The sequence below is a fragment of the Schistocerca cancellata genome, chromosome 1 (genome assembly GCF_023864275.1).
Source record: "Schistocerca cancellata isolate TAMUIC-IGC-003103 chromosome 1, iqSchCanc2.1, whole genome shotgun sequence".
Taxonomy (NCBI): domain Eukaryota; kingdom Metazoa; phylum Arthropoda; class Insecta; order Orthoptera; family Acrididae; genus Schistocerca; species Schistocerca cancellata.
The window spans coordinates 1,104,431,901-1,104,444,768 of NC_064626.1; the positions used below are offsets into that span (position 1 = coordinate 1,104,431,901).

The 12,868-nt window shown below is 43.4% G+C and overlaps 1 protein-coding gene and 1 non-coding gene across 3 annotated transcripts in view; one reads left to right on the forward strand and one right to left on the reverse strand.

Annotated features, from left to right (window-relative positions):
- The first annotated feature begins 733 nt into the window (after positions 1 to 733).
- Trnat-ugu (transfer RNA threonine (anticodon UGU)) lies at positions 734 to 807 on the forward strand. Its single transcript has one exon. It is a non-coding gene; the product is annotated as a tRNA-Thr (tRNA).
- Positions 808 to 3,241: 2,434 nt separating this feature from the next.
- Positions 3,242 to 12,868, reverse strand: part of LOC126091938 (deformed epidermal autoregulatory factor 1) — a 48,362-nt gene continuing 38,735 nt past the window's right edge. For both annotated transcript variants that reach the window (XM_049907273.1, XM_049907264.1), the window contains exons 9-10: positions 4,402 to 4,504; positions 3,242 to 4,299 (exon numbers count right to left, since the gene is read on the reverse strand). In XM_049907273.1, the coding sequence (XP_049763230.1) occupies positions 4,084 to 4,299; positions 4,402 to 4,504 (319 nt within the window). In that variant the 3' untranslated portion in view covers positions 3,242 to 4,083. The remainder of the gene's footprint in view (positions 4,300 to 4,401; positions 4,505 to 12,868) is intronic.

A 12,868-nucleotide genomic window follows, 5' to 3' on the forward strand; every position in this document is an offset into this window, starting at 1 on the left:
ACCTTCCAGCACCTGATTGAACATATGCCTGCCGAAGTGGCAGCTGTCATCAAGGCTAACAGTGGGCCAACACCATATTTAATTCCAGAATTACCAATGGAGGGTACCACAAACTTTTAGGCCATTTTCAGCCAGGTGTCTGGATACTTTTGATCACATAGTGTATATCTGCTATAACGTCCAATGTTCATTTTTGCTTATGTATATGAGAATGATAATTGAAACTCTCAGCTGCAGACAAGTGTTTTTGACATACCTCAATGGGGACAGCTGAAAATGTGTGCCCCGACCGGGACTTGAACCCGGGATCTCATGCTTACATGGCAGACACTATCAATCTGAGCTACCAAGGACACACACGAATAGTGTGACTGCAGGGACTTATCCCTTGTACGCTTCCTGTGAGACCCAAATTCCCAACTGACCACAATCTACATATGTAATGTTCCTAATAGATACTCTGCCCATCCACTCATTACTCGTGCCCATTAAGGTGACTATTCCCGTAAGAGTTTGGGCAACCTGAGTGCATTCACACAGATGAAGGTCAATGCCTGGGTAGCCATTTAACTATATATGAAGATAGTAACTGTTCTCGAAAGAACAGATACCATTCATGACCATGCAGCTTCTATTAGGAGCATTACTTATGTATATTGTGGACAGGTGGGAATGTGGGTATCACGGGAAGTGTGCAAGGCATAAGTCCCTGCAGTCACGCTATTCACCTGTGTCCTCGGTGGCTCAGATGGATAGAGCGTCTGCCATGTAAGCAGGAGATCCCGGGTTCGAGTCCCGGTCGGGGCACACTTTTTCAGCTGTCCCCATCGAGGTATGTCAACACCACCTCTCAGCAGCAGAGGGTTTTAATTATTTAATTATTCTAGAGAAGCTGCATGGTCATCAATGGTATCTTATTTCGAGAACTGTTACTATCTTCATATATGTATTTGAGGATTACTACCAACAATGTAATGCTTATTTCCAAACTCTTGTTACCTGTAGATTGTTGACTTTAAAGCGGGCATCAAAACTAATGCAAAATGCATCTGCATACCTTAAATGCAAAAACCAAATGAAAGATAATTGATTACCTCAAATAGAACAGTATACTGTAGTTTTCATTACTTTATAGCATTTCAACGTTAAATCGACTGTTTAAAAACCCAAACACTGTCTTTTCTGTGACTTGAAAACTAGAAAATTAAATTCCAATGTGTGTTATTTTTTTCAAAGTACAGAAATGGAATAACAGTATTTTTATTGATGTTTTGTGGTTATGTGTGTTGGATATTTTCACTTTAGGTACAATATGTCATCTCTCTCCTACAACATCTTAAAGAGAAACAGAAGAACTAAGTGTAGGTCTTCGAGTAATTTATGTATAGAACCCTGTCTTTTCATTGTGGTACTGTCGATTAATTTTTGTCATACAACAACTAGAACACAGTTGTGTCTTGCACGACTATTATACAATACGGCACTTTTAGTACGTTTTTAACATGTTCAACATTTTCTCTCATTCACTATCCAAGACTGGCTTCAACATTGTTTAACAGTTTACGCTAGTACACTGTTGCTACTTTCTTCACTCTTTGAAGGTTTAACATTTTGATGGCATTTTATTTATGTATGTACTGCATAAACATATGAGAAGCTCCTCTTCAGTCCCTCTCCACAAATACTGAGTTGTAAATACTGTACGTATACGGTATTTTTGCAAATGTTTGAGGTCTTAACTATGGCAGCCTAGAACATTATATATATATATGAAAAACCCAGTTGTGTGACTATTGGCTATATCAACCACAAACTGTTGGTCCCTCTTGAGGAGACCAAATTTTATAGCATCCTCTCCATATTGTAACACTTAATTCCAGTATGCAGTACTTTAACTTCATGGTCATTTATTGTCCATATCTGTTTCTACATTTGGAAGTTCTTAATATTCAACATGGCTATCTTGAGCTTCCTACTTACCGACACATACTAGCGTTTTTTCTTGCTACTTACCTATTTTATCATACAACAGAATGAAAAGCAACATTTTTTAATTCATTATATTTACCTTAAAATACTGTTTCCAAGTTAGCCTTATTTCAATCCAGGAACAGTTTGTTCCACACATCCTTCAGAAGGGTCTCGACACTTGTTACCACGGTGAGGATTGTTGCCGACTTGGTAACCATCCCCTCAATGAAGAGTTGAGTTCTCAGATTTACGCAGAAGTTACTAAACACCTCTGTTCTTGTTTTACACCAATTGCTCCGCATTTACAAAAGTTGTTGCCGAACAAATTTTCAGTAATCTGAATCACATTACAGAAACATAAAAATTAAACATTTTATATATATCTAAAAACAAAGAAGATGTGACTTACCAAATGAAAGTGCTGGCAGGTCGATAGACACACAAACAAACACAAACATACACACAAAATTCAAGCTTTCGCAACCAACGGTTGCTTCGTCAGGAAAGAGGTAAGGAGAGGGAAAGATGAAAGGATGTGGGTTTTAAGGGAGAGGGTATATACCTGTCTTTTTTCCCCCTGTAAGTCTTTCCGCTCCCGGGATTGGAATGACTCCTTACCCTCTCCCTTAAAACCCACATCCTTTCGTCTTTCCCTCTCCTTCCCTCTTTCCTGACGAAGCAACCGTTGGTTGCAAAAGCTTGAATTTTGTGTGTATGTATGTGTGTTTGTTTGTGTGTATCGACCTGCCAGCACTTTCGTTTGGTAAGTCACATCATCTTTGTTTTTAGATATAATTTTCCCACGTGGAATGTTTCCCTCTATTATAAACATTTTATATACTTTGAAATATTTCTTAAATAGAGATGTCTGCAGCAATTCTTTTACACAATGAACAATTAAATGTCAACTTTTGAGAGAATTTCATGGAAACACTACTTCCCTTCTCAAAAGGGACCAAGCTACAGCAATAACTGGATGTATGAATAAAGTCTACGGACATTATTTTACACAATTCCTTAGGCAGCCTTTGAAAATTCATAATACCCAATTGTGAACACTTCTGATGGGACAATATCTGCAATAGACAAATAGTTTAAAGCTATTTCTTTAACTGCAATTTGTCTTGTTGCAAAATGGTATGGTGTATGGTCACTTCACACAAGCGACTAAGAAATCTTGAGCAATAACAAACTGTATTGATAGTTGTCATAACTATTCAACAGTCAAGTAACTGAAAATGTAAGGATTCCATTAAATACAAAATCTGTAAAAAATTTTTTTTATTCTGATCAACTTTGGAATTTAGCTGAAGTAACTTGTCAGTTTTTCTCACACAGGAGCATATCTCAAGACATTGAGATACCTGCATCACACAGTGTGCTATTAAAGAGGTCCTTTCATGATAAACAGAATGTAGTAACTACCACAAATAAATAATAAATATAAATTTACATTTACACACACACACACACACACACACACACACACACACACACACACACACACACACACAAATAGATTAAAAAGTTTACATTACAATCACAAAGCTGCTCTCCATAACAGATGTGTATCACCATTGTAATCAAATAATAGAAACACAAATGAATTGCACATTTTCACAAAGCTCTACCAGTTGCCAGTTAAGTATACTTTTAACCAGTTTTACAAGGATACAATGTGTACTAGCCAAAAGATAAATGTTTTATAAATACATATATAAAACAATATAGCAAAAAATGTCCTTTACATTCGTGTAAAAGTAAAACAGATACAAAAAATGTACCAACAATGAAGAGCAGTTAAACTGACTAATTAGAATTCACAATTCAACCAAAGGAAGAAGCAGGTCTCACTTTCCATAAAAATATTCTCATATGACTAGTAATACTTTTAACAATACTTCTGGATTGTATTCACACAACACACATAGTAACATTTGTGCATAAAATTTTTAGATTGTACATATATGCAACATGTGCAATTTTTTTCTTTGAAAATTGTATGGACTAAACAGAAAACATCCATCATGATCAGCACACACTAACACAGCGTAAAGATCACAGATACCTCAGACATAAGTTAGCATTATTGGCACCTTCAGAGTGAATAACTCAAGTATTACATTCACCATGTCCTAGGACTTGATCAGAACTTTCAACAATTAGCATTATTGAACTAGCTGGTTGTCCAATACTATTATCAGTTGCATTCCGAACACATTCCACTTGATGACTTGTCCAGTCTTTACGCTGGCAAAATGTTGAGCAGTATGGTGTACGACGACACAACGAGCATTCTGCAAATGCTTCTCTATTGCAGTTAGCACACTGGAAGCAAACACCTTCTATTAGAGCCATTTTACGCACTTCAATTCATGAAAAAATTATTAGCAACAATTTCTGAAGAAATATATAATAGCAACAACTAACCTTTTTTGTTTCATTACCATCTGTCGTCGGCTGGAGGCCTACTGTTTCAATTGGATCCACAATATGGACAGGCAGATTATCTGACCTTTGTTCAAAAACAGCCCTGCAACATCAATACATAATACTGAACAGCTTGGCATTTACTACAAAATAATAATTACAAATTTGTTGAGTTTAAAAATAAATCTTTACCAATACAGCAAGAACACAACAAGGCAAAATAAGCCACAATAAGCATATGAACTATATTTACTGCAAGAAAACACAGACAATCTCATAAGCAAAAGAAAGTCAAGAAATGTGTTACTTAAAACTGGCACCAGCAATGCAACACAACAGAACACAGCATGACCTGCCTTTGTTTAACAATTTAACAACACTAGCCATAAAAATGTTCAGAATAATTAAAATGGAATAACACACACTCATTGACAAAGCAGCCTCTGGAATGTTAACGCCTCATTTACAGCAGGGAAAAAGAGGGGAAGGACAGCAGAAGTTGTCATTTCAACGTCTTCAATAGTTTTATAGATGGTCTGTCTTGAACGTCGACGATATCTTCTGTGGTAAGGCATCGTGGCAGCGTTCAATGCAGTTGCCTGTGCAGCAGCAGCAGCGCAAATGAGCCGCTGCGCGGCGATCGCTCGCTCTTAGAGAGGCGCGTGGAGCGCGTGACCCTGATAGGGACTTAGAATTTTTCAGAGTGCCAGCGGCGCGTTATCCCGGACGGGCGCACTAGACATACTAGGTGCGCCCGTCCGCTGTTTGTCGGCCGCCTCGCGGCTGGCGCGCTGCCAAGGTTGCGTAGCACCGCCTTATCAGGCGGGGTCAAAGGTCAAGCGCTCAGAGAGCTGACGTAACATGCTGTTCTCGCTCTATGCCGACAGATTCTAGATGTACCCTTGTCCGGTTCTCAGCTACACTACAGATCAATTTATTTATGAAAATACAATGTACAATCACCAACAAACTTTACATATTCACAAGTACCTTTGCCTTTGATCCAAATAAATACAGTTTCATTACGTGATAGCTTACGTCTATTACGAGTATATAAAGTAAAGGGAGAGGGTGACATATAGGTAGATTTGCCAAAGTCTTTATTAGCATTTTCAGTAACATGATAGGTTCTGTAAGCGATGACATCTCGGTCCACAAAGTCCACAAAGCTCATTCGCGCTGCTGCTGCTGCACAGGCAACTGCATTGAACGCTGCCACGATGCCTTACCACAGAAGATATCGTCGACGTTCAAGACAGACCATCTATAAAACTATTGAAGACTTTGTAAATGCTAGGGAGAGAATTCGTCCCTAAATGGCTCACAGTACAGAGAGAAAAATTTATAAGTGGAGGTCAAACCCCACAGGGGGAATAAAATGCCAAAAAGGAAGAATGAGAATGAAAAGGCAAGGGGAACAACAACCAGAACAAATACAAAAAAAGCTGGTGGATAGCCAGATCAACAGCAGTACCACCGACAAAGGAGGAGGACCAGAGAAGGAGTGAGGACATGTAGAAACAGGCAGACAGAAGGAAATGCAGTCTGGGAAGAACAAATAGGCTGCAACAGCTTGGCATCCCAAGTGTGCCACACGTGAACCATGAACAAACCAAGAACTCCCTGGGGGAGCGTGTCTACACGTGTGTCACGAAGGTAGGCCTGCACTCGCTACTCGCTGAACTCAGCAGAGAAACTACACTTCTACACCTATGAAACTCTTAACTATATGTGTACATACAAAGGAGAATTGCATCTTTTACTGGACTCTGCTATTATGGAGTCCTACAATGATCAGAAGTTCCTAGGCCTACTTATAATTTGTTGTGGCTGTACTGGGGTACAAACATGTCAAAATGATTATCAGTTGCATAAGGCACCACTTCTTAAATGAAATGAGGACTTAAGCAGAAGAGACTAAATATTATGAACAAGCTGTTATACCATATATATATAAAGTACTGATCTTTAATTAAATTTTGTTGTTGTACCGTTATTCAGTGTGACTTCATAATAGCAGATTCCAGTAGAAGACTGGATTCTTGTTAGTATGTACATACTCAGCTGCGAGTTAACAGGTTTAGAAAAGCATTTTGTCTGCTAAGCTGAGCGAGCGAGTTCAGGCCTACCTCTGTGACATATGTGCCGCAGCCTGTCTTTCTCATGGGTCTCGCCTGGCATCATGTTTAGTGTCAACAATGAAGTACAGAGGAGGTAGTGTTATGGTACAAAAACAAACTTTATTGTTGATTACTGGCTTCGGTAAGCATGGTTACTGTCTTCAGACATCAATTAAAGGTTATTACATATCTTCTATAACAGCTATGCAACAGCTCCTAGAACACTGCCAGGTGTCCGAGGATTGAGATTAGTGATGCCAATGCAAGTCAACGTTACAACTACAATGTACAGAGTTATTCGCACAATGCTTGTCCCCCATATTGCACACTACTGTGCACTTCATTGCAGCCACAAGACCCCTAGGTTCATTAATGTAGTGATGCACTGGCTACAGTGAAGTGCACAGTAGTATGCTGTAAGGGGGACAAGCATTTGGCGCATCACTGTGTATAGTGGTTTTAACCCTGACTTGCCGATGCGTTATTCATCTCACCCCTCATACACCTAGCAATGTTTTCGAAAGAGTACTTTTACAGTTTGTATAGGAGGTATGTAATAACCTTGAGATCTGAAGATAGTAACCACACTTAACAAAACCAGAACAACAACAAAGCTTGTTTACAAATAATCTTGGGTAGTGCACCTTACGTCAAGTAATCATTGCAGTTTGCCCCTTACAACTTAAGATGGGTAAACTAATGAAGATTTTAGATTTGTTCGCTGGTTGATGTAAAAGAGGGGGGAAGGGACCAAACTACGAGGTCATCGGTCCCTTGTTCCGAAAGAAACAATGCCACAAGGGTGAGAATAAGACAATGAGACAACACAAAACAAAATGAAAGGAAAAACCACAACGACTGAAGGGCAACTACACTGAAATGGACAAAAGGGAACAATAAAACCACAAAGACGCAAGAAACAGGTAGAAGAGGTTAAAACAAGAAAGCAGGTTACCATGGCTGGCTGACCACGAGGATAAAAAGGAAAAGCCAGCCACTCTGGAACACATGAAAACCTCCCACCCTGAAAGCACTAGGGTGGCGGACACATAGGGACAAAGGTCATGTGCTAAAATTTAGAGCAAATGCTAAAACTCCCCCTCATGAATAAAACATAGAACTAAAGCTGCTGTTGACGCACTGTTGCCTAACACCAAAGATAGTGTGCTGGGAAGGTTAAAAGTCCACCACAGAGTGGCTAAAAGTGGGCAGTCCAGCAAGAGATGGACGACAGTCATTCGTGAGCCACAGTGACACCGAGGTGGATTCTCGTGACGGAGGAGGTAACCATGCATCAGCCATGTGTGGCCAATGTGGAGCCAACTGAACCACAGAGTCCCTGCGAGAGGTATGCACGGAGGTCTTCCATACATTCGTAGTTTCCTTAATGGCACACTTGTGCATACTGAGGTTATGCCATTCCACCTCCCAAAGCCGTAAAATCTTGCGGTGTAATATTGAACGCAGGTCAGTTTCAGGGAAGCTGATCTCCACAAGAGGTTTCTGCATAGCCTGTTTGACCACCCAGTGGGCAAGTTCATTTCCTGGGATTCAGACATGAGCTGAGGTGCAGACGAACACCACTGAACGACTGGACCATTCCAGGGAATAGATGGACTCATCAATGCTCCCTACCAAAGGATGACGAGGGTAGCACTGGTAACCAGCTTGAAAACTGCTCAAGGAGTCAGTACACAGGAGAAATGACTCACCTGGGCATGAGAGGATGTGGTCAAGAGCATGAGATATGGCCACCAGCTCTGCAGTGAAAACACTGCAGCCATCTGGCAAGGAGTGCTGTTCTATATGCCCTCCATGAATATAGGCAAAGCCAAAGTCACCATCAGCCATTGAGCGATCGGTGTAAACTACTTCATGGCCCCAGTACATGCCGAGAAGCTAGAGGAAGTGAAAGCAGAGAGACGCAGGGTTAACAGAGTCCTTAGGGCCATGTGAAAGGTCCAGGCGAAGCTGCGACCTAGCTGCACACCATGGTGGTGTTTGTGAATGAACCTTAAGTATAGGTGGTAAGTGCAAGGACTCTAGTTCGGAGTGAAGGGATCGCACACAAACTGCAATTGGAAACCCTGACCTGGGCCGCCAATGCGGGAGATGAACCGCTGTCAGCAGGAAAAGCAAACTGTAAATCGGGATGTGCAGGATAATTGCAAACGTGTGCAACGTAACTGGAGAGTAACTGCGCATACCTAATCTACAATGGAGCGACTCTGGCCTCCACCAGGACATTGGTCACCAGACTCTTCCTAAAAGCTCCTGTCGCTAGGCGAACACCACAGTGGTGAACTGAGTTGAGTAAACGCAACGCTGAGGGTGCCGCTGAAACATAAACCAGACTCCCGTAGTCAAGGAGGGATTGAACAAGAGATCTGTAGAGCTGCAGCAGTGTAGAGCAATCTGCACCCCACTTTGTGTTGCTCAGGCAGCAGAGGGCATTGAGGTGCTGCAAGCACTTCCGCTTAAGCTGACGAAGGTGAGGAAGCCAAGTCAATCGGGCGTTGAAAACCACTCCTAAGAATCGATATGTCTCCACTACAGTGAGTGGATCGTCATTAAGGTAAAGTTCTGGTTGCGGATGAACGGTACAACACCAACAGAAGTGCACAGCACGACTTTGCCGCCAAAAACTGGAAACCGTGGGCATGACTGTGTCATGTGGATGGCTACCTGTAGGCGCCGCTCAGCAACACCAATATTGGGGGAGCAGTACGAAATGCAGAAGTTGTCTGCATACAGAGACAGTGACACAGACGATCCTACAGCTGCTGCTATACCATTAATGGCCACTAAAAATAGAGATACACTCAATACGGAGCCCTGAGGGACCCCATTCTCCTGGATATGGGGCGAACTATGAGAGGCACCAACTTGGACACAGAAAGTACGAAGCGAAAGGAAATTGTGGATAAAAATCAGGAGCAGGTCCCCACTCGCATAATGTGGTAAGGATGATGATGTCGCCAGGTTGTGTCATATGCTTTTCGTAAATAAAAAGACAGCAACCACCTGCTGGCGTCTGGAAGAGGCTGGATGACAGACTCGAGGGACACAAGTTTATCGGTGGTAGAGTGACCCTGGCGGAAGCCGCCCCGACATGGAGCCAGTAGGCCATGTTACTCCAGGACCCGACCCAACCGTCGACACACCATATATTCCAGCAGCATACAAAGAATGGTGTGGTTCAAGGGCCAATAGGTATCCACATCAAGTGAGTTTTTACTGAGTTTAAGCATCGGAATGATGGTGCTATCCCACCACTGTGATGGAAAGGAACCATTGCACCAGATCCGGTTGAAGATTACGACGAGATGTCACTTTTAGTCAGATGACAGATGTTTTATCATCTGACTGAATCCGATCTGGCCTAGAAGCAGTGTCAGGGCAATGTGCAAGGACAATGAGGAGCTCCCACTCCGTATATGGGGAGTTATAGGATTCATTGTGGCATGTAGCGAATTAAAAGACTTTTCTTTCCATCCGCCTTTTGAGGATCCGAAAGGTTGGGGGGTAGTTTTTCGACGCAGAGGCTCGAGCATAGTGCTCAGCAATCTTGTGTGTTGGTAGACAACACGCCATTGATGTCAATGCCAGGGACACCTGTTGGGGTCTGGTATCCAAAGAGACGTCTTATCTTCATCCAGACTTTGAGAAAGTGATGTATGGCTTCCAATGGTCGAGACGTATCTCTCCCAACACTCCTGCTTCTCTCCTTTGATAAGCTGGCAATCACAGGCTCTGAGCCACTTAAAGGCTATGAGGTGCTCCAGGGAAGGGTGCTGCTTATGTTGCTGTAGAGCTCGCCGACACTAATTGCCTCAGCGACTTCTGGCGACCACCAAGGGACTGCTTTCGCTGCGGGCACCCAAAAGAGTAAGGGATTGTGTTTTCCGCTGCATTAACAATTGTTGTAGTCACCTGCTCAACCATCACATCGATGATATCATATGGGGGAGAGTCGACAGTGACCACAGAGGTCAAAGTTTTCTGCCTTGTTTAAAGCCCATCTGGGCAAGTGTCCGTGGGCCTGACATAGGGCAGTGACAGGAAGATGGGGAACTGGTCACTACCACACAGGTCATCATGTGACCTCCAGCAGATAGATGGGAGAAGTCCTGGGCTGCAAATAGATAAATCAATGGCTGAGTAACTTCCATGAGCCACACTGAAATGTGTGGTGGCCACAGTATTTAAGTGGCAGAGGTTGAACTGAGACAGTAAAGCTTCGCCATCTCTGCCTCTGTCAGTAAGCACGGCGCCACCCCACAAGGGGTTATGGGCGTTAAACAGTTTTGGGAGTTTATCAATCAGTGCAGCTAGTACATTCAGGGGTACTGCACCACCTGAAGGAAGATATACACTGCAGACAGCCACAGCTTCAAGAGGGGTCTGAAGGGTCATAGTTTCACAAAAGACTGAGTTTAGAATGTGTCACAAACTCCACCTAACACTCCATTATAGTCTCTACAGTTGCTGTAATATTCCTTATAGCCATGGAGGGCAGGGGTCTGCATTGCTGGGAACCAGGTTTCCTAGAGGGCAATGCAGAAAGCAAGTGTAAAGCTTAACAGTTGCTGAAGCTTAGCCAGGTGGTGGAAAAAACTGCCGTTATTCCACTGGAGGATGACGTCATCGTCAGACTAGGAAGGCATGGAACATTCATTCAATGAGGCAATTTATGCCTCAGGGTCACCTGCAACCACAGATTTATTGCCTGAGCAGTCTATATCCATTGTGTCTGAGGGTCTGGCGAGATCTAGGTCATCAGTGGACGCCATAATCTCCACCTTATCCACAGACGCAGAGCTTTTAGGTAGCGGTGGTGTGGGTGCCACCACAATTTCCTTGGTCTTAGGGGTCTTCCTTTTGGACTTTTCTCACTGCTCCTTGGGTTTCTCTGGCTGGGAGGGCTTCACTGATTCAGTCTTCGGGACTGAGGATGATTGTGAAGCCCTACGACCAGCTGCTTTTGGACACTTCAGCCACTGGCGGGAGTCATCTTTCCCACTAGCGCAAGGGAGTGACCCAGGAGATTCCGAAGAAGACTTACATTTCTCTGGCTGAGAAGTGGGGACTGGTGTCCCTGATGGTTGGCAGGGGACAGTGCTCCAGAGGTAGGTGGTACAGGAGCAACAGGGGAGGGGGAGGGGGAATTGCCCCCCCACCAAGGGGGCAGGTGTAGCCTTCTGCTTCACAGCCGACTGGAATTCGCAGAACTGATGGGAGCTACAACTGTTCTCATAGCAGCGGTGTATGAGGGGGTCATAGCAGCAGGATGTAGGCAATCCTATTTTCAGTATAGGTCAGTCAGTCCAGGGTCTTTTATTCCATGATTTTCCTCTCTTTCTGTAAAATCCTGCAGTCCGGCAAGCAAGGTGAATTACGCTCGCCAGGCACATGATGTATTGGGATGTGATGGACATCCACAATCTCGACATGTGATGCTGGAAGTACAGTGGGAAGACATATGGCCAAACTTCCAGCACTTAAAGCACTGCATCGGGAGAGACATGTATGGTTTGACATCAGAGCGTTAGACCATCACCTTTACCTTCTCAGGTAAGGTATCACCCTCAAAGGCCAAGATGAAGGCACCGGTGGCAACCTGATTATCCCTCTGAACCCGATGGACATGCCGCATGAAATGAACACCTCACCGCTCTAAATTTGTGTGCAGCTCTTCATTATCAGACTGCAAAAGAAGGTCACTGTGAAATATAATACCCTGGACCATATTTACGATATTATGTGGTATGATGGCAACAGAAACATCCCATGACTGGGCAGAGGATGCTGTTTTTACGAAGACTGACCCAAAGCGAATTTTGGACAAGCCCTCTATCTCCCCAAACTTGTCCTCTAAATGCTCTACAAAAAACTGGCTTCATCGAAACAAAAAGTCCCCATTAGTTCTCATACATACAAGGTACCAGGGTGAATAAGGTTCACTGCCATCAGTCTGGTGTACCTCCCATGGTGTAGCCAGGGAGGGGAACGATTTAGGGTCTTACTTTCTAGCATCGCATTGAGACTGAACACTGACTGCTGGTGTCTGACCACCAACAAGTGATGGTGTGGTACATTTCATCGCACGTCATCCAAGCTGATGCCACCTACTCCGACCAGGGGTCCTCCCCATAGGCGTCATCCAGCCGCATCAAAAGTCACCTGGCAGGATGGCCCTTGCCTAGGGTCATGAAGCCCCAGGGCATACGTGGGGAGTTAACAGTGCATGCATCAGCAGAGCGATCCCTGTGTTGTCAGGGGGCTACAACCAACAGGGTACATGGCGGCCCCACCACAACGGACTTGTTACCATGCTGGATATGAGG